The sequence below is a fragment of the Rosa chinensis genome, chromosome 4 (genome assembly GCF_002994745.2).
Source record: "Rosa chinensis cultivar Old Blush chromosome 4, RchiOBHm-V2, whole genome shotgun sequence".
In the NCBI taxonomy this organism is placed as follows: Eukaryota; Viridiplantae; Streptophyta; class Magnoliopsida; order Rosales; family Rosaceae; genus Rosa; species Rosa chinensis.
Window position 1 is genome coordinate 47762295 of NC_037091.1, and position 21990 is coordinate 47784284.

At 37.0% G+C, this 21990-nt stretch overlaps 5 protein-coding genes across 7 annotated transcripts; 2 read left to right on the forward strand and 3 right to left on the reverse strand.

Moving 5' to 3' along the window:
- Positions 1-933: 933 nt before the first annotated feature.
- On the reverse strand, positions 934-2123 carry LOC121052936 (CASP-like protein 4A2). 2 transcript variants are annotated; one of them, XM_040519062.1, is made up of 3 exons: positions 1879-2123; positions 1183-1261; positions 934-1083 (listed from the first exon to the last, which is right to left on the reverse strand). In XM_040519062.1, the coding sequence occupies exons 1-3, from the start codon at positions 2067-2069 to the stop codon at positions 1003-1005; spliced, it is 351 nt and encodes a 116-aa protein (XP_040374996.1). In that variant the 5' UTR covers positions 2070-2123; the 3' UTR covers positions 934-1002. The 2 variants fall into 2 exon arrangements, 1 of the variants encoding a protein (XP_040374996.1); XR_005810307.1 differs by lacking the exons at positions 934-1083; positions 1183-1261 and adding an exon at positions 1276-1753.
- A 693-nt stretch (positions 2124-2816) lies between these two features.
- LOC112196050 (vesicle-associated membrane protein 724) lies at positions 2817-8686 on the reverse strand. Its single transcript, XM_024336327.2, has 5 exons — positions 8271-8686; positions 5999-6140; positions 5773-5893; positions 3371-3433; positions 2817-3284 (listed from the first exon to the last, which is right to left on the reverse strand). The coding sequence occupies exons 1-5, from the start codon at positions 8449-8451 to the stop codon at positions 3135-3137; spliced, it is 657 nt and encodes a 218-aa protein (XP_024192095.1). The 5' UTR covers positions 8452-8686; the 3' UTR covers positions 2817-3134.
- A 3440-nt stretch (positions 8687-12126) lies between these two features.
- On the forward strand, positions 12127-14504 carry LOC112198383. Of its 2 annotated transcripts, none has more exons than XM_024339494.2 (7): positions 12127-12445; positions 12532-12573; positions 12715-12768; positions 12887-12940; positions 13882-13935; positions 14017-14088; positions 14173-14504. In XM_024339494.2, the coding sequence occupies exons 1-7, from the start codon at positions 12374-12376 to the stop codon at positions 14248-14250; spliced, it is 426 nt and encodes a 141-aa protein (XP_024195262.1). In that variant the 5' UTR covers positions 12127-12373; the 3' UTR covers positions 14251-14504. The 2 variants fall into 2 exon arrangements, with proteins under 2 accessions (XP_024195262.1, XP_024195263.1); XM_024339495.2 differs by having other exon boundaries at positions 12134-12445; positions 14182-14504.
- Positions 14505-15289: 785 nt separating this feature from the next.
- Positions 15290-16863, forward strand: LOC112195744 (heavy metal-associated isoprenylated plant protein 35). Its single transcript, XM_024335932.2, has 3 exons — positions 15290-15721; positions 15821-15896; positions 15974-16863. Exons 1-3 carry the CDS (start codon positions 15671-15673, stop codon positions 16735-16737), a joined length of 891 nt encoding a protein of 296 aa, XP_024191700.1. The 5' UTR covers positions 15290-15670; the 3' UTR covers positions 16738-16863.
- Positions 16864-17666: 803 nt separating this feature from the next.
- Positions 17667-21258, reverse strand: LOC112199832 (probable protein phosphatase 2C 40). Its single transcript, XM_024340794.2, has 4 exons — positions 20901-21258; positions 18898-20022; positions 18329-18593; positions 17667-17975 (listed from the first exon to the last, which is right to left on the reverse strand). The coding sequence occupies exons 2-4, from the start codon at positions 20017-20019 to the stop codon at positions 17848-17850; spliced, it is 1515 nt and encodes a 504-aa protein (XP_024196562.1). The 5' UTR covers positions 20020-20022; positions 20901-21258; the 3' UTR covers positions 17667-17847.
- Between the last annotated feature and the right edge of the window lie 732 nt (positions 21259-21990).

Genomic DNA, 21990 nt, shown 5'->3' on the forward strand with positions numbered 1-21990 from the left:
AAGAAGTCTTGGCCTATTAGCTGATTTGAAAAACAACCTCTGTCAGTATGTAATGTTACTACATTAATAATTTTTCCACAAGACAAATTACTAAATATATATTCCTCTGCCATCAGACCATACCTTTAGGGAATTAGAATTACATAGCAGCAAAGCAAAACAAAGCCCCAATTGCAACACATTAAACAGTTCACATATAAAAAAGAGTGATAGCACTAAATGCATTATAACGAGAACTCAAGAACAAAACAAACATAACTGGAAATGCCAAAAAAAAATAAAAATAAATACCAGGCATTTCCTTAACAGATTGTGAGGCCAAAGAACAAAACAACCAAATTTGATATATTATTGAACAGAATTCTTTGAGCCAAGAGAAAGAGTACACGAAATTAGAGCTTTTTGAAGTATGTATTCATTCCATCTTGCAATAATGTATGACATAACAATTAATAATGATAAAGCTTATGTCAGTCATCAAGAGTGCACCAAAGCTAGAATTCTATCATTCACTAGTTGTGTTAGCATACCATCAACTTCAATTTAAGAATGCAAATCATAATACTAAGATGTATTTGACCTACTGTGACCATTTAAGATATTGAACCAATGGATATATTAAAACTCTAATACTGAGCAACCCACAAATTAACTATACCCAAAAGTTATGCAAAGTGTGCACAATGAGATTTAACAGAACCTAAGAAGAAATGAAAATAGGTAAAGAAAAATAAAGAAAGAAAAACAAAAATCAAGAGAATATATACCTGATTATTTTCTTTTCGGAGTTGAACCAATCAGAACAAACTAACTTCCACTCTTAATATGCAGTAGACCAAATAAAGAGGGAAAAAAAAAACAGAACAATTAAACTCATTTCAGATTTGTATACAACGTTCAGTGATAACAAAGTACTAATGTGAATCTTGGTCCTTTTTTTTTTTTTTTTTTTCTTTTGAAGATCTTGATCTTCTTATGTAAAGAAAAATAATAAGGCAAAGTCTAGATATCGATGGTTTCAGGGATGATACTAATGCCAGACTTCTCTGTATAACATCTCCACCCTATTCCTACAATCAATAACTAATGAAATTCAATAGTAAAGAAAATCAAACAAGAGATCTAATAAGACCAAAAACAATAACCAGTCCAGGTTGTTTGAACTGCTAAATTTTGCAATACCTTACTTGGAAGCATTGAGATGCTCTGCTTGTTCGCAAAAAGTTGTTCTGGATCAATGCCAATACTCTCTTTCACTAACCTATTGAGTATTGATGTTGTCATCAAAGTACCTCAACCCCGTAAGCAATCCAGCAGATATGATATAAATATGAAAAACATAGACCAAAACGTAAAGTTAATCGGATTTTTGTTTTTTGATCAAAACGAATTATAGATGTAAGAATATACACATAATACATATCAATATGTGTCATTGGAACATGAGAACAACACATGCCAGACTACCAAAAGTTAAATGCACCTGACAAAACATATTGCATTCCAACATACACTGGAAACCTCATCTTGCTGTAACATTGTGTATCTTAATGCAGCTCTCATTTCAGAAATTACACAAAATGATATCAATACTTGTGCCCAACCTCTGGTTCCTGACGCAATAGCTAGGCCTTACTTGCAACGTGATTTAATTGATTGGTTTTCTCATATATGGCTCGAATTGTAGGAATTAGGATGCGCTCAGCTCACCATTGAGAGACTGAAATGCAGAGATTCTAACTCGGGATATTGACTGTAACACCAAGATAAAGTTCATTGCATACTCAAGGTACCCAGAACATGTATTCAAAAGAACCCAATCTTAATTGAAATCGATTGCTAAAATTCGAAATTCCAAATTGAGAGATAGATGGAAACCTGTATTCCTTGTAGCGATCAAAGGAGTCGCCAACCCAGCCATGAGTTTTATTAGCGGCCATAACCGAGAACAAAATCAAGCACGGCAACAACTCGATACCCTGAAATCCTAGCGCCGCCATCTTCACCACAAGGTCCCTCCTTAGGGGCTGCCTTGCCGTCCTCCATCTCTCAACCCAAACCTTGGACATCCTACGCTAAACGCGAAGAACCCAAACTCTGGACATCCTACGCTAAACGCGAAGATGCTATCCATGTTCAAGGACATTTTAGTAAAAATAAGGAGGTCTACTTAGCTTTTCTAATATTCTAAAAAGTAGATAGGAGGTGTACTAAGTAGCTGAGGTCCAAATAGCAAATTTGGAGGTCCAACTAGAATGGATAAAAATATCTCAAAATGGGGTAAATGGATAAAAATGGGGTAAGTGGGAAAAAAATATCTCAAAATGGGGTAAATGGATAAAAACCCAAAAAAAAAAAGTTATCCCATCTGACAACCCATGGAACGAAACGCATTGCATGGTTTGTATTGTAAGAATATTCTATGATACATTAATGTATCAATACTAAATTTGATATAGAGGTAAACTAACTCCATGCAAAAGTAGACTGGCTTCACTTGATCTCAAATTAGTCTATTTCTGTGTCAAACTAGTATACTTGATGTATCGATACATTAATGTACCGTAAACGACTCCTATATTGTAATAATCAACTGGACTTATCAGAATCAAGCTCCAATCTTCTATTTGTGTTCTCAAATATTTTTCACTTAGAATTTATGGCCTAATATTTGTTCTACGCGTACGTTACGAAATTGTATCTCACGAGGCTGCTATAGCTAGAGTCTTTACTCTTCTATGCAAGTTGTTTCATACAATTTGGTTATCACAATCCATTTCACCTACTTTTCAAATGCCATACTGTTATAGAATCCATGTAAAAGTATATAACATGATGCAAGTGATTTGCCAAGTAAAAAAATTGGAACGGGTAGCACTTTTTCGGCAACAGTGTGTTCTGATCTAATCTAATCAATCACTGTAATATCTTCAAATATACAAAAGTTCACCAAAATTCAGTTCAAAATGTTGCTATATTAAAATAAAATCTAGAAACATAGTGAACATTCTGATAAGAAAAGGATGTAAGAAAATCTCTCTCCCTCGCTCACTTCCTCCTTCCTCAGCACAATTTGTTGAACTGAAGCACATGTATCGTATAATTTGAGCGAAATGCTCCGTGACTAATTTCTACTAGTTTGTGCAGTCAAATCCCTGACAAATAGAAAGCCAGATAACCAAGATCAGAAGTAACAAGATTCCAAAAACCACCAACTTTATTTTCATGTTTTGATACCACAGCTTCCTTCTCATTTGTGTCCCTTTATTTTTGAAATCTTGGGCCTGAAAAGTGCAATAAAGTTGTTTAGTTTTTAACAAAGACACATACAACAGATGAATGGGTTGAGTTTCTCTTGCCTCCAGTTTACCTGAGAACGAAGGGTTTCGGTCTTGTCAACAAGAACAGTAAGGTTTTCCCCTCGATCAATAGCCTGAGAAAGCATGCAGATAAACATGAAGCACTACATCTATAGGCTGGTTAAATGATAACGGATGAAAGATTCTCTCAAAATGTGATAGAGTTAATTAAAGAAAACAAAGGTATAAATGCAAGATTTTAGTTATAATAAGTTGTATAAATATGGACTCCAGTCACCAACTTCTCTTGTCACAAAAGAAATCTACAATGTGAATTCATCCTTAATGCTGGGAACAAAATGCTACTTAGTATGCTCCTCCTCTTTAACTAAATCCTCAATTTACAAATTTTATCTCCACTCAGAGAGGGCAAGTTTTTCTTATAGCACTTGATAATACGGTCCTCGTACTGCATGTATTAATTTAAAAGAGTAGATTTTAACCAACCCTGCATTCTAGTACACAGCCAGAAATGTTCACAGCACCAGTGAATGACAAAGATGCACTCAAGAGGAGAGAGACAAAGAAACAAACAAGATCTCCTTGCTTCACTTTATCTCCTGTTCTTTCTTAGTTTGAGATTGCTTTACTGTATGGTGTGAAGGACTTCTAGCTAAAGTCCTCTTTATTTTCATCTAAGAAAAAGCTTGGCTGGCATAGTAAAAAGTACAAACACTGATCCCTCCCTAGCCAAAAGAATTAATTGAAACAATGACGTGCAGAAGTGCTCCATGCAATGTTATTCTCTAAGGCTATGAACTTGCAATGAGTGCCACTGATCTAGGCAAACCCACATTTCACCCACGGTCATGATGAACCCGTAATTTGTATACAACATCACCAATGTGGTGTCCCCTCTCTCTGAATTATTTTTCTTTTACACGTAAATGTTAGTTGCAAGATTTTGATCCACTACGAGGCCACCTGTCTAATATTTGTCTAGTTTGTACAGTATTTCATAAGTTTATGCAACATGAATTTATAGCCTGGTTAATTGGTACAGAAAACCGATATGGAACAAATAAGCATTTAGAATGATGCAACAAAAGGATCATACATGCAAGATGTTAGATGCAGAAAAAGAAGAGACATGTACTGGACTAATCTCATACTTAACGAAGCTAACCTTGCCAGCAAAGGAACTAACAAATCAAAGTTATGACAGGAAACTCTTTTTACTGATCTGTTTATTTGGATGCAGAACCTAGATTGATTATTTTCATTGTTGTTTGTTAAGGAGAAAGCAGTTTCCAATATTAATATAGACTCCAATCCTTGGCCAGGTAACAACGATTGTAACTTCTCTTGTCAGGTACAACATAAATCTTTCATCCTTAATCTGGGACAATGCTACGAAGTATGCTCCTCCTTTTACTAAATCCTTTTGCAAATTTATCTCCTCTCAGAGGGATGGAATTACAGCACCCAATACTATGGTACTTGGATATTTTTTGGTCAAAATGGTCCTTGGATTAAATGGTTTATTCTAAAATATTAGATTACTCCAACCTCCCGTGCAATATAGTGCCACAGCAGAAATCCATGGGCACATGCAAACTACAAAGTAACACTCAAAACAAGAGAGAGATACAAAGAAACCAACATCTCCTTATTTCTCTTTAGTTTTCTGTTTTTTCTCAGTTTGAGATTCCTCTGTCAGATGGTGGTTAGGAAGTGTAGCTAAAAGATCACTTCACTTTCTTCTAAGAAAAATCTTGGCTAGCATAGTCAAAAGCACATCACTCCTAGTCCTAGCCAAAAGACTTGATGGAAAATACTAATCTTGAAAAGATAATCATGCTTTTTCATTCTCTAAAGCTTAGAATTTGCAATGACTTCCACCAGTTTTGGAAAACCCCAAAAGTACAAAACCGACATTAGCACAAGGAAGCCACCCATACACATGATGAACCCCCCTTTGACACCACCACTGTGGAGTCACCTCTCTCTAAAATACTTTTCTTTGACACATTTTTTGATCCACTATGAGTTCACCAATCTACTTTCCTGAAGAACTTACTTGACTAAAGACAATTCACAAATTTTATTTCTTTGATAATGACAACTCTTAATTGTTCGTCTCCACGACAGTGAGGACCAAAATGTCTGCCAAGAAAAAATGTCCATAGAGGTCTAAGTAAACACTGAAAACTCAGGGAAGGTCCATTTACAAAACCCGCCCACCCCCAAAAAAAAAAAAAAAAAAACAGATTTTACCAACAAAGAAGAGAAGAGAAAAACAAGCTCCTTCTCGTGACATCACAAACAGATATCTTGGCAGAAAAATAGAGAAAAAGAATGCTTGTGCAAATGCAGATGGTAGACTGGTTTAAAATAACTTCATAGTTTAAAGACTACGCATGTGCACTATATTTGAAACAGAAACACATTTTAGTGATCACAGCTGATATACCTTGTCAATATTCTCCAACATTATGCTTTTAACTTCTGAAACTTGCGCCTTCACTTTCAATAGCTTTTCAATCTCTTCTGCGTGATCAATTATATACTTCATGTGCTCTTTCATTATTGGTCTGTAATTTTCAAGCCCATCTTAGTTGACCATTTAGAAAGAAAACTGTTCTCAAAGCATAGATATTCATGTACATAATCACATAAATTCTCATGAATGAACATACCCAAATTCCTTGTTAAGACTTTTGGCAATAGCTGTATCTGCTTTACCACCTCCATATCTTTTCCTAAAGTCGGCCTTCACTCGTTCTAGAAATGCAATAGATATCTGTTTGCCAACTGAGTCCTTGGCAACAACACAGTACGCTGCAGATTCCATAAAACACTGCATATGAGTTGATAGAAAAATATAATATATTCCCACTAGAACTAAGTAATTAAAAGGGTTTTGATTTGGACACTCAGACAGATGACAACAACACATCACAGATGGTATTTCTTAATCACTTGTTTCATATTGAACTTAAGAGTACTTTAGTATTATAAGAAATGAACAATAGCTACAGAAATGGATCAACTGCAGGACTTTTACGACAAAGTTAATATGCTTTTAAATACTTCGTTTAGATAAGCTGGCATGTTATCCTGATAACTATCTGTCTAACTGAATATAAATAGACAAGGTTATATTGGAGTTTGAAGGAGACCCAAAGGTAAAGGATACTTATTTTCCAGAGAGGCAAGGTTGAAAAGTTAAAATTTAGTAGAGCAATCAGGTGAATTATGAAATGGATGGTGTAATGTGGAGTTACAAATTCCATTACCAGAAGAACAAAAAGACGAGACATATTTCTTTTCCCAAAATTAAGTTAAAGCTATCAAATCAAAAGTTAAATTTTCAATAGTGGAACTTGGAAGAACTTGTTTATTCACATTTATAATTAATCAATACCCTTAATCCAAGTGGTTCCTATATCCTTAAATTTTTGTAAACACTTGCAAAAAGTTCAATCTCTTTTAAGAGTCTGACCAATCGCTACTCTGTAAAAGTGCAAATTTTCAAAGCCTACTAAAATAGTAAAATAAGCCAAATACAAATCTCTATTATATCCTCGAACAACAACACAACCCAATAGGAGGCAAAACTTGAATTTATTTCTTTTTTTGCCACAGTTTTTTGATCAATCAAACGGCTAAAGAACCAATTCTGAGAAGCTCAGAACACCAAGCAATATCAGTTCAAGAAGTTCACTAGTTTCAAATTTTCTCTGGAGACCAACCACACTTCAGATCATATCTCACTGTTTTGGACTAGGTCCATCTAATTCCACATGCAAATTAGAACAATATCAGGTGGATACAGTGGGAATAAGTTCCACACACAGGATGCATACAACAGACAACAGCACATACTAGGCAGTATTACTAATGGCAAACACTTGATATTGAACTTAAGAATTAGTACTAATGGTTGCATTGTCCGTTAATTAACCTTAACCAATTAAACGTCTAATCCCACTGTCCTGAACAATATAAAGTTTAAAACTTGACATACTACAAAAGATTTGTATAAACATTCAGTCAATGGAGCAGTTGTGTGCAAAGAGTATATCATAAAACAGCGTAATCTCATAGAAGCAAACAATAGCTACTGCAAAACCACAGGACTTGTACAAAAAATTAATACGCCCGTACATAGTTTTTAGATGAACTTGCATCTTATTCTGAACAAATAAGACCAATGGATACAGAGATATGAGGTTGGAACTGATTCTGTTTTGATGGGGTTTAAAGGAGATCTAGAGGCAAAAAATACTCATTTCACCCTGGCAAGGGTCTAAAAAGTTAAAAATGCAATGGTAAAGGATATACTCATTTTCTATAAAGTCAATGGTAAATCCAAGATTGCACCCAAATGAACTGCATTGTGTAATGTGGAGGTACAGATTGTACTGCTAGATGAGCAAAAAGGAAGGACCGAGACAAATCAAAACAGAACCACATATTTAGCTCTTTCTTCTCCTAAAGTAAATTAAGAATTCAAAACAGTAGTTGAATCTCCACTATATAAACACGGAAGAAGAACTACTTTATAAGCATTTGCAATTAACGCAATAACCTTGTTTCAAGTGCTTCATACATGCTTAAATTTATGCATACACTTGCATAGAATTCCATCCTAGCTAAGAATTAACCAACGCTAGAGTCAGCTAACACTAAACTAAGCTCAAAACAAGTCGAACAAATTCTGAAAACTCAAATTCCTTTCTCTTTGCCACAGCTTTCTCAGCAATCACACAGCTATAAAGGTCCAAACTTTATGAGAAGATCACAAAACCAAGACAAACCCAGTTCAAAAAGTCGACACTAATTTCTCTAGAAGCCAAGCAGAACGCAGATCAACAAGTTGACAGTTTCGGACTAGATCCAACTAGTTGCACATGCAAATTCAAGAAGGAAATCAGTCAGAAAAATAGTGAAAAATGAATTTAGTACCGTAGCCATCTTCAACAAGAAAGTTGAAGGTGTGGTGATCGCAGCTGTAGGTGAACTTGTTGTTAGTGGAGGGCAGTCTCTGAAGGCACTGAGAAGCAATCGCCGGGAAGTTTCCGGTGAACTCGGCCAAGATCATTATGCCTCTGGCCACGAAGCTGTATATGAACGATTCCTGACTCATTGGCCTGCAGCACTGAGTCACCTCGGAACTACTGGAAGAGAGAGAGAGAGAGAGAGAGAGAGAGCGTACGTTGTTGGTCGGCAAAGTTTGTTGCTTTGCTAGGAAGTAAAGAATTTGCTTTTGGGTTTGGGTTTTAAGGAACAAGGGATTATTATTACCTTGTTTTTGTTTGTTTGATGATGAGTAATTAAAACCAGTGGAGAGTGGAGACACGGATTCTGGTTTGGCGCTTTGTGTTGGAAATGTGATGATGATAAAGTGGTCTAAAGAATGGGGTGGATTAATGATTTGGTGTGGACTAAGAGGCTCTTTAAGGACCCCCCTGTAATGGTGTTGACTGGTGTCCGTTGCAATGACGACAATGTCCCTACTTTCTTTGTTTAAGGTAAAACTTTGGCCAGCAAATATTCGTCGCCGAACGAAAAATAAAGGGTGGCCTTAGTACAAAAGGAGATGAGAATGAACCAATAATGAGAAATAGTTTGTAAAATATAGAAAAAGATAAAAAAGGAAGCCTAATTAACTTTGTAGCGGATGTTTTAGTTGATATTTTTTTTTTTTTTTGTGAAATAGAAGTTGAATTCATTAGATCAACAGCAAATAGGCTGAAGTCTACCAAAACTTACATAAAAAATCGGGCAAGAAAATCCAGAGTAACCTACCTAAGCTAAAACAAACCTTTAAAGATCACTGGGTCGCTCACATTTAAGCGAGCCTATACAAGAATGAAAAAACCTCGCCTCCTACGGAAAGAAATCATTCAACTAGCCCTCACTTGCCAATCACGCATTTGTGGTACAAGCAAGAGACTAGAAACGTCATAGAAGACTCATAGAAGTTAATCCAACCTCACACATGTTCAAACCCTAATACATTAGGGCCCCAATTGCCTTAACCCGAACCCAAGCCCGTAGGCCCAGGCCCAAGTCCAGTCTTGTCTAGCAGAAATACAATCAAACAGGTCCATCAGCCCAAGATTGAGCCCAGGCCTCTGCCCCATCAGCCCAAGAGTGATCCCAAGCCCAAAGACCCAGGCCCAAACCCAAGCAAATAGAGGAGGGAGGAGCCTCTCTGCACCGCTGCTCCTTCGCCGTCGTCGGCGTCATGTCCTCCGGCGGCAAACCCTTGGACCACCACATCGGAGGTGCACCAACTCGCCTGACCCGCCCCCTTGCCTCGACTAGACCAACCGCTTCCTTCACTAGCGACCCCGATCGAGCCTGACGCTGCACCAAAGCCCAAAGCCTCCCTTGCAACGAATAGCTCTCATGCGTCGCAGGCCGGAACCCTGTCCTCCCAGCCTCTGTATTCCGGTACAACCCCGTAGCCCAGATCAGAAACTCTGATCAACGCCGATGCCAATCAGAGATCGAAAGTATTCCCCGATCAAATCAACTGCGGTCCTCCAAACGGAACTTCTTCCCTCTCCAGACTCACCAGTCAACTGTGTTGCCCCAGCCCACGACTAGAATCCTCGCCGTTGCTTACTCGGACAGCAAACGGAGAATCCCGCCACCGCTGCCCGCTTCTAAACCCTAGGGTTTCTAGAGAGAGTTTTTTTATAGAGTTTACGGATGTTTTAGTTGATATTGGTCATTCTTGTCTTAATTATTAAATTTTGGACTAATATGCTATTGTTTCAGGTTTCTAGGGCCATAAATTTTAATCGTTTGAGTGTTGGTTGCCTTAGAGGTTTCTGTATTTAAACTATTATGATTTTAATTTTTTATAAAAAAAAAGTCTAATGAAATTGAGTCTAGAGTAGTATATGCAAACCTATGAAAAACACATTGCAATAGATGAAACATTATTTGAACAAATAAAACATAACCTCCAATAGATGACACATTTTACTGTAATTTGAATAGTATTATTATATAAATATATAAATATATAAATATATAAATATATAAATATATAAATATATAAATATATATATACACACACACTATAATTTGTTCTTAAATCAAATAAACTTAACCTCCAATAGATGAAACATTTTGGTACCAAAACAATGTCGAATATTTTGACTAGGCCTGGGACTTAGAACCGTAAAACCGGGAAAACCGCACCGAAAAATCCGGTTCGGTTCGGTTCGGTTCTTCACAATATTAACTTATGTATGTTTCGGTTCGGTTCTTCAAGTAGAGTTTACGGATTGGTTTCGGTGTGAGGTTTTTTAACCTATGCGGAACCGAAGTACATGTGTCATTGTATAATTGGGTATTTTTCCGAGCTTATATGCCTAAAATAGGCTAGTCCGCATGGGATCATGGACGTTCTATAACCTAATCCAAAGCAGAAATCTCCTCCATTTTGGCATTTCCCTTCGATGAAAACCCCAAATCAGCTAAAGCCTCAAAAATTCCTCTTTGAAAGACTGGAAACCATCTCTCAAACCCAGTAACCCACGAATCCATTCAATCCACGGTATCCAATCACTGGATTCACTTCCAAACCTCTCTTTAGTCTCTCATCTCCATTTTGTTCTTCAAATCTTCAATCAGCACTCGTCCTCCAACCCTAATACCCAATCACTTGATTCACTTCCAACCCTCTCTTTAGTCTCTCATCTTCGTTTTGTTCTTCAATCGGTGCTCGTCCTCCAGGTACTTCCTCTTTTGGTTTTTAATTTTTGAGTTTTCTCTTGGGGTTTTATTTATGCGTTTCAGTCGATAATTGAGGTTTATATTTAATCAAGTTTTCTTTTCGTTTCAATTTTGTAGATAAGAGAAGAATCTCCGGAGGTTGAAGTGTTGCACCCTTGAAGGCTTGAACCTGGTAAACCCTTGAACCCAGAACTGGTAAGAAACCACATCTATCAGATTCTAGATTTTGAATCTGTCAATTTCTTACTCTTCGTTTCAATTGTGTGAAGGCTTTTGGTACTTCCTATTTTGGTTTTTAATTTTTGATTTTTCTCTTGGGTTTTAATTTCTGCGTTTCAGGCCGACATGGATTCAACAATGGCTATTGATATTGTCCCTGTAATTGGAAGTGGAAGCAGAAGTGAAGAATCAGGCGAGTGTCCGAAGAACGCAAAGGAAAGTGTCTGAACAAATTTGTATTTCTGATATGACTTTGAACTCTGAAAGTTTTTATGCAGCCAATATTTGACTATTTGTGTTAATTCCAGGCAGACTAGAACAATTCTTAAGGAATAGGAAAAAGGCAGGAACCAAACCGTTTAGAGTCGGTTCGGTTCCAAAACGGTTCTACAAAAATTGTTATCGTAACCGAACCGATTTTAAGGGTTAGTTTTTTTTTTTCGGTTCCACCACTTTTTAACTAGAACCGACCCGATCCCAGGCCTAATTTTGACTTTTCGTACTCCAAAAACTAAAAATAAATGAGTTGGAATAACATTTGAAAATCTAAATACATAAAGATTATGTGAGTGAGACTTTAATGAGGATCATTAAAATGAGAACTTCTTGAAGACTTTTAGATCAAATGTTACATCATATGTGTTGTGAAGAAATAATACTTGAATTAAAGTTTAAACTACTCATCCAACTATCCGTTAATTTGACAGTTTTCATTTTAAAATTCTAACCCGAAACTCTTCTAAAATTACGTATATATTAACATTTAGTCTAATAAAATAACTTTTTTTTTACTTAGTAGCTGTCACAAGTTAGTTAGGTGCCGCAAATACGAAAATTGGGACACGCATGATGTTCCTCCTCTAGTCAAAGACAGTAAAACACAGACTGACTCTAGAGCCTTGAGGAATCTAGCTTATACGGACGGCGATTACGAAGTCCCCAACACTCACTCACCAGTCCAAATTCAAATTTCCAACTCTTGCTGTTTCCAACTCTCTCTCTCTCTCTCTCTCTCTCTCTCTAAAACTCAGATATACCTCCAAAACCCCAAATTCAAAAGTTGAAACAAACCCCAGAAACCGTCTGATCTGAAAATGGCCAACTCCGATGCCACCGCTTCTCTTCCTCCATCGGCTCCTCTCTCCGTCGCTCCTCCGCTCTCATCCGTACGCTACCTCCTTTTGCTTTATTCTCACCCTTTTTATTTTTATTTTTTTGTGAAATATTGAACTTGATATTTGTGTGATTGCAGACAACAAAGGAGAATCTGACTCCAGTTGCCTGCAAGATTGAGGTAACCAACAGCCTTGTTGTTCTTGCTCTCTTTTCACCTTGTTTTAACTTTGACATTACTGAGGATCTGGAAACTGGTTTTTTTTTTTTTTTTTTTCATTTTTATTGCTAATTTTGTCCATAATGTTGTGTTTGTTATTAGGAACTGACGGAATCCAGGTCTGAGCTGTTTGGCAGAATTCAAGGGTTGAAGAAGGTGAACATGAACATAGATTTATTTATTTATTTTTATTTCAGTTTACTGATATTTTTTTGTTGAAGAATGATTTTTGAGGCTAATTTGGTTGTTTAATGTGTTTGTTTGGATAAACTAGGATTTACAAACATGGAGGTCAAAGCTAGACTCGCAAGTTAAGGTCTACCGCGATGTAAGTGTTTGCGTAACTTCTACACACTTGAAAAAACATGCATTCAGATTCTCATTCCTTCTTCTCTGTGGACTGTGGGATGAGGTTTTCTTGAATATTCCGGTGATTAACGTAGGAATTGGGTGCTTGTTCTCTGGCATTTTCCTTTTTTGTGCAACTCTTAGTTATGTGATGGTACAACTCTTGAGCTGGAGAGGTAATAATTCTTAGAACATTGAATCAATGTGTTGATTGAAGGATAATGTGGCTCTTAATGTATAAATTTCTAGTTGCATTGGGTATAGTCACTTGGATGGATCGGAATGTATGTCAACTTGTTTGGGATGAACATAGATGCTGCAATTTAGCTTTTTTCTGAATGCATCGGAGTAATTAGCTTTTGAAAGTACTTTCTCCCTACAATGACTTAGCTGATGATGTTTGTTTTGATTGTGTGCGTGTGTGGGTGGGCCATATGAGAGTAAAGAGTGAGAAACTAAAAGAGAGGAGGAGGTGGGCATTTGATCTGTATGATTCTTAAACTTGCCTGTTCAGAACACTTAACTTGATACATCATTGTCTTTGTTCAAATTTTAAACTTGAACATAACCTCAGTTATTAGTGTTTCATGGATATTTGCTATTGGATTATCATAAAAGACATATATAAGATAGAATTATGGCTTTCAGTGAAGACCGTATAGAAGGTGCCTAGAAGAGCCAGAGTTATAAAATTGGGTTATCCATTTCAGTCAGCCAGATGATGCCCCAATGCAACTCATTAAAAATATATAAGTCATTTTGCCAAATGCTTATGAATTGTGTATTTGAAGAACTTATTCCAACAGCAAAGGGTTTTCTTTTCTATCTTCCTTGATACTTTTTGCTGTGTATCAAATTATCTCTTCTCATGCTTGCTGAAACATGTGCAACTCTTGATGCATTTTTCTCTTGCTTAATCAGGAACTTTCAGAACTCAAGCAATCGCTCAACACTGAAGTGGAGCAACTTCGATCAGTAAGTTTTGCTCTGGCAACTCTTGTAGTTTCCAAATTTCATCTAAAAATGTCTTAAATCAACTTGCTGAACTGAAACTAGGAATTTCAAGAACTGAGGACCACTCTTCAGCAGCAGCAAGATGATGTAACTACTAGTCTTCGGAACTTTGGGGTATGTTCTCATATGTTGCATATTCGTTCTTTTGATTGCTCACTAGTCTTGTAATTTTGAGTGTCAGCTCATTTAACATTTTAGTTTCTGCAGCTACAGGACGTGACTGGAGATTCCAAGGCTGATAATACTGAGGTTGAAGGGGAGGCTCTCAAAGAATAAGATGTATCCAGCCCAGAGGATGATGTCAAAGAAGCTGAAAGCTAGGTGGGTCTTATCATTGAGCAGACGTCATTTATGTTTATTCCTGGAGGAAAGATGATTATATTGAATCTCCATATGTTGTGTCTGTCTAGTTAGAATTGGCCACAACCTTGTTGTCTTTCATTATGTAGAACGCTCTTCTGAACCAAATTATGTGGACTTTTGTGTAGTTTCCTAAATTTGAAGAAGCTTTCGAAGCAACTTTCCCTCCACTCTTAATTTGTGGATTTCCATTTGCTACTGATCATAGCATATCGTGTTTTGCAATTGCCTTTCAGCAAGAATCGAATTATCGGTTTGGAAACGGTTGTCTTCTACAAATACTGAGATAGATGTGAAATGTTCTTGGTGGTGTATTTAAACCAAAAAAAAAAAAAAATGAAAAAACGCGGGATACAGTTTTGAACTTACATTTCATGAATTAACAGATTTAGTACAATGTGTTAAACGTTACCTAACAAGTAGTTGCTACAAAAAAGGGCTATTGTCGAGTAGAGGAACCACATCATCCGGGTCAATAGTTAATTGACATTTCAATTTTCACATAACGTGGGTGTTGAAATTTTGCGTCATCTTTTGGATACGCAACTGAATACAGCTCAATTGAATGTGCGCCATTCTCTGAAACCTGGGTTGTGCAAGGCTAGCTCCGCGGTGGTTGGGGATCTTAATGCCATCAACGATCTTCTTACGATACCTTACAATGTAGGTATGACTAGTACGAGTGGTATCAATGTGTCATCATTGTGACACGTCCAATGTCAATCACCATTAATGCATGGTCATGGTCTTGTCCTAATGATGTGAGTCTCCTCTTTCATCAGTTCAGCTTAGCACAAAAGACAGAGCTGGTAACTCTGCAGTTCCCAAGGGTTTAATTCGCTTCCCTCCCTACTTCATGAAAACCAGCGGTGGGTTCGTTGGGATATTTATGATCTTTCTCTAAGGGATTCATTGCTATATTAATTTATACCACTAACCCTCCAAAGTTGGGAACTTGCAGTACTGTTTTAGCTGTAGTCTTGCTACTGCTATAGATAGGTTGAAGGCTTCTTCAACAGCTTCTGTACTATGACAACAAGCATGGAAAGGTTTGGTTGGTTTCAGGGAAAATGGAATTGAATGCAGCTCTCTATGACTACTCAATTCGAATGAACTGTCTATCTCCTCTGTTACGTGAAGCACCAATCGATATCAATTTTCTTCAGGAGAGCAGAGAAAAAGAAGAATTGAATGCATGCAAGTCTTACGTCATTTACAGAAAAGCTTTGATAGCTGCACGCTTGGCTTTGCTCTGTATCATATTAGACCAAGTCTCACTCATTCACACTCACACTAATTTTAACCTCTGGTGAATGTTGCTCTCTAGCTCTTTCTAATGGCTTCTGTATTGTCTGCTCAAGAAGCCTCACAGCTACTCAAATGTCAGGTATATGTTTGGTTGTTACAGAACATAACCTATTTCTTCTTTTTCTTTCTATCTATGCAAAGATGGTGATTTCTTTGTTCTTTTTTTTTTTTTTTTCAGACATGGATCTTGAAAGTGTTTATCCACTGTGAAGGTTGCAAGAGGAAAGTGAAGAAAGTTCTACTGGGAATTGATGGTACTGAAAATGAAGAATAAGACAAAGATCAGACTTAAATTTTGAGTTTTTTGACTACATTTGTTATCTTCTTGCAGGTGTTTACACCACATCTATTGAGGCAGAGCAAAACAGAGTCACAGTCACTGGAGACATTGACGTTCAGACCCTCATCAAGAAGCTGATTGTAAAAACTGGTAAACATGCCGAGCTATGGCCAGAAAATCTCACCAAGAAAGAAAAGACCAAGCCTGTGAAAGCCAAGAACAACGACCAACAGAAATCCTCAGAAATTTGCCAAATTAAGCAGAGTACTACATGTGACAAAGTTGGAGTGGTCAGGCTAAACAGAGCAAGTGAGGGTGACACAGCTAAGTTTAACAGAGAGGAACAATGTCAAGTATCAAAGAAGGGTCACATTCCGCCGGAGAAATCACCTAATGGCCATGATTCTCAGGCCATGGATCTTCAGCTCGGTGAAAGTGAAAAAGGGAGTGTTGGTGGCAAAAAGAACAGGAAAGGCCAAAGAGATGATTTGGGTTCAACAAGCTCCTGTGGACCTGCAAGCATTGGATCTCAACATTATGGTGATCACACTGCTGGTCCAGTTGATCTCAGCCATATCATCGCAAACATGTATCCGATGGATTACCACTCTCATCTGGTGTTCAATGGAAGTGACATTACAGCAGCTGCTACAGCACTGCCTAGCAAGAGCTTGGCTCCTTACTATTGTTATGGTCCATCATCACAGTACAAGGATGCAGCTAGTGGTGAACAGATTGATCAAGTGAAAGCAACATTTCTTCACAGTGTGCAGATTTTCAGTGATGAAAATGCTAATGGCTGTTTTATTATGTGATTTCAAGCCAATGCTATGTGTGTGACAATAAAGTGAAAAGCTAGAATATTTCAGTAGGGTAGGTTATTGCATTTTCAGCTGTAAACCTTTATTATTTTCATGCTTAATATGAGAGGATTAAGTCAAGTGTGACCCCTTATGTCTATTCAGTGTAGAATATTCACTGCACAATTCCTCTTGTAATATATATACAAAGAATATATCGATTCCCTTGAGAGTTCTCCTAACCGAAACTCCATTTGACATTCAAAAGCTAGCGTCAAAAGCTAACCATCATAACTCTCAAGTTTGCTAGACAATATTCTTCCTTGGCATAATGAAGAATCAGTGAAAAGAAAGACTTTGACTTGGGCTGGAAACGAAACAATGGGTGGTCATTCAACGTAAGCAAAAATGATATGAAATGATTGATAGAGAATATCAAATTCTTTCTTGCAGTTCAAATGTTCAATGAAGACCACCCATTCTTGTGGCCTGAAAGTAAAAGACATTCCCATCCAGTGTTGTAAACTTCTTTTCTGTTTAAGGTGTAATACAACTTGCTTCAGCTAATTAACGAAGGGTTGTAAATCTGTCTACCACAGTATATGAAGCACACACTTGACTATGAAGTGAATGATTTGCTTGTGGACCTAAACTTCTTGTAAGCAAATACCAAAGAAAGAAAGAAGAATAAGCTAAGTAAAATGTAGTAATTCCAAATTAAAGAAACAAAAAAATTGAGAGGCTGATAGGGCTAGACGATATTAAGAGAGCAGGTGGGATCACATTGACATAAAAAAGCCAGGACACAACAAGATCACAAAGCTTCTTATTTTACTAAGCATGCGATATGTGATACATATTTGCTGGTAAGTTTGAGAATAACTTGATTCATGCAATGATTTGCCCATCTTTCACAATCCTCACGAGAGATAAGTAACGAGCAATAATATTTATAAATGTAATAAAATAGTTATTTGTCGAACAAAAATGGATTATGATAAACCTTTATACAGATCAGGAGCAAGCATACCTGGAATCCCCTATATACATTTTAAAACCTAAGACTAGAATGCAAAAGTTAAAAATATACTAATACACAACCGATACTAATAACAAAAAATGACCTTACACACAAGTTGATGCCTTTGTGGTGCGCTGATTTGTACCAAGAATAACCACAATTACAGTTACATCATCATGATACTTCCTCCTCCTCCCCGCTGGTATATTCATTAGTTCTTCCATACTGAATCCTGCAACAGAAGTACAATGCTTAAAGACCAACCTCTCTACTGGTATGTACTTTTGGAATAGTTCAAAATACCAAATTCTGTGTACGAAAGCTTTCATGGAAGCGAAATTTGACAAACAAACAAAGTGAGAACAGAAACCAAGAGCCCGTATGAACGTAAGAATTAAATATCATTACATAAAAGCCTTCTCCATGAACAAAATCCATCGCTTTCTATCTTGGTTAATCAGATTAAAGTCTTACTTTGTAAATGCTTCTTGTGTAATAAACACCCAAAAGGATACAAGGAGCAACCTGTTGGTGATTTGAATGAAATAACAACAAATCTACATAATGACATCTTAAAAAGTCTACCTGCACAGTTGGCTGCTTTCACTACAAGCTGCTCCAGCAGAAACTTGGATGGATCACCAGAGGGGTTGCTCAAGATATAGGAATGGACAAGCTTTACTGCCTCGTCATTGGTAAAAAAGTCAAACAAACCATCACTTGCAACTATGACAAATCGATCCGACTTCGATATTCTACGCACGCTCAATGATGGTTGAGTAGAAACATATGGTGGGCTTATTAGATTACGAACTTGAAGAATCCCCATCAATGCATCATTCAGTTTTTTCTGTATGAAAGTCAAAGGACATAGAATCAGTAATTAACCAATGAAAAAGATATTGATTATAAAGAAAAAGTATATGACATTAAGCAGACCATACAATGTCAAAGTTCATGATATGACTATCCTATTTGATGTTGTCACTTACATGTTCCTAAATCCTACTATAATTACAATAATTGTTAGTGTAAAGAACCCATAGTTCTTCTATTCTCAACAGAACCTTCTCTTTCACTCTTTTGCCTAAAATTCATAAATCATCAGGTAATGAAGTTAAAAGAATAGCCAAATAGCACAGAAGAACAATCACCTTTTTCAAGTAACCAACTCCAAAAGCTCGAGTGACCTTCAATTTCCCTTTTACTTTTCCAGCCACAATGGACATGGGGTCATCAGGATGATCACACAAAACTCGCATTCTTTCAACTTCATCATCAACCGTATGACTTTCAGTGAGCTGGATAGCTTTGAGTCTCTCACTCCCATTCATGAAATCACCATCACCAAGTGTTGCCAACACAGCCCGGCTGTCGCCTAAATTAAGTGTATACAAATCATTCCCATGAAGAAGCACAACTAAAACACAAGACCCAACAGAAACCAAATCAGGACGATCCTCCATTTCCTGCTCAACCATGTATAGAAAATCATTCTCGGCTTGACTAAGAGCTCGTTGTAGGCTATCAAGTACCCCATGCCTGAATGAATCAGTTGACATTTCTACATCAGTAGATGAAGCATCCTTGGAGATATTTTCAATATTACTATCATCTTCAATAAATGGACGAGACCCATCAATATTTAGCCCTTTAGAAGCATTGATGGATTCCTGATTTGATTCCCAGTCTAATGAATTAAAGTAAAATACAATGGTTTCATATAGTGTCCCAGCCAGAAAATCAGCTGCATCTCTTCCATTAAAGCCATCGTATATTGCACAATACAGCCACCCATTTTCTTCAGAACAAACCGCTTGGACCCTGTCTTCACCAGCAGCTCCACCTGCCACTTGTACTTCCATGGAATTGAGAAAACCTTCACCTCTGGAAGTGGGACTCATGGATTTCATCAAGTAAGAATCAGACTCGGGTGTAGATGGACTGCAACTTAAGTTTGACATACTACTCTGAAGAGAAGATGATAATATATCCAACCTTGGCGAAGAGGGTACCTTACGAAATGAATTAGGGGAGTCCCAACTAGGAAGTATTTCTTCCCCTATCAAACCATTGCAGATATTAGTGTTTGCCAGAGTGGCATTGGCACTTAACGCAGCTCCAGACAAGCAAGAGAAACTACTGTTCCTTCGGAGGTCAGGCAGGATTTCATATCCACTGGAAGCCTCACAAGAATCGACTCTGTCACTACTGCATTGATAACCAAAGCTTACTTTAAGTTCTCCTTCAGGTTTAATCATAGTTTCTCCCAGCATGACCTACAGATGAAACCATACAAATTCTCCTTTGTTAATTTTTAAATCAACATAATAGGCAACATGGGATGCATATGGTCATACACTCATTGCACTAATGAGTACCAATGTTTCTTCAGATATCAATACCTTGTAATTAATCCCAGTCTTTTCCAAAGTCCATTGTGTAGTATATAGAGGTACTAGGAACATATATAGATTTAGAGAAACAAGAACAAATTAGTTATAAGAGTGCTTCTTATCTCCAAAATTCTATTATGCTTATAAAAACTCTGTGTGTCTTTGTGTGGATGTTGGAAAGACACTAAAAGGTAAATTTTGTGTTTTTATAAGTTATAAGACACAAGCAAGCATAGATCTCCCTCCTATTCCAATAAAACCAAACAAAATGAACTGAATTCAGCTGACCAAGACAAACATGGAGCATCCAACACAAAAAAAAAAAAAAAAGGATTACAAAACAGAAAAAAGAATCTTAACTTGGAGCTTAGAACAATTAGAAGAAAAGACTATTAGAAATTAAAAACAGAAAGCAATCCCTACACGCAATGAAAGATATGATTGGTTATACTTGAAGGTTCAAAATTGAGTCTTCTCCAATGAAACAGAGACCGAACATAGCAAATTCAATCAAATAAAACAAAGATAGTCCAAACCATTCAGACCTGAATCAAACAAAGCAATTCCCATCAAAACTACATTTCGATAAACACGGGCTCATGATTTAGAAACATAGCAAACATAGCCTAAACCAGAACACAAACCAGAACCCGTATGAAGAACAACAACACCAAACTGATACGACAGAGAACACACATACATCCATTCATGCATTACAGCCCAAAAACATAACAAAACAGAGTCGAGAAACGAAAACCCACCTCGGCTTATTTGTGTTCAACAACAAGGAGGAGGCGCCCAGCAGAGAAATGAGAAGAGGCCCAGAATGTGACACAAGATATAAAACACAAAAGAGACAAGTGGGTGTGTGTTTGTATAGTGTGTCAGGGTGGGAGTGTTGTAAAGGTTGAGACTTTGCAAAGCAAAAAAAAGGAAGCAGGAGCGGATCTGAGAGAGAGAGGTAGGAAAAGAGAGAAAGAAAAGGATGTAGTGGAGAATCTGGTGTATCTGGCGGGTGGTACATAAAAGGAGAGAAATTGGATGGTGAAGAAGGGGTCTTTGCTGAATTTAGCGGAATTTCCTTGGCTGGCGTTTTGGCTTTTTGTCTATTCTATTTGCTCTCTTACCGGTAATGCCGTTTCCCACTTCTATATGGACTCTCATTTTTCTTCTTCTTTATTATTATTCCCTCTAATTTGCCCCAAATAAATATCTCTGCGCCAAATATTACTTCTACAAATTTAACCTCTTTTTAACTTGGCCACGTTTGAAGGAGAAGATTTGATTATGTCAGATGTTTCCGTTGTTCAGAAATTGAATTTTCGGTGGAGGGGGCTTGATGCATCATTTGTACATTTGTATCTCGTGAATGTAATGAAACGGGCGTATATATTAGCTAAAAAATTTATTTTTGTTTCCTTCATTTAATGTTCAGGTCCATCCTCAATCAAAACATAAAAACGTATGAATGTATTGAATTCATTACGATTATATTTGTTTTAGTAATACAAATGAAATCATATATCGTATTCATATATTCATTTAAAGTAAGTGAGTATATTATAATTTTCGTCAATGATTTGCATAAGGAATATATTTGTACGTTAGAAGAGAAACACCTCCCTTTTATGGGTTTTTGGGTAAATAAGGCACTGCCTTTTTGTATTGCTTGGTTTGTTTTGGAAAAAAAAAATGAAGCATATTGGTGGAAGTAAATGGCCGATGCGCCATATTGCTTGTTTTGGTGAGAGTTTTACAAGGAATATATTTGTACGTTAGAAGAGAAATGATTTGCCCTCCCGGCCTCCTATGGGTTTTTGTGTAAAGAAGGCACTGCCTTTTTGTATTGCT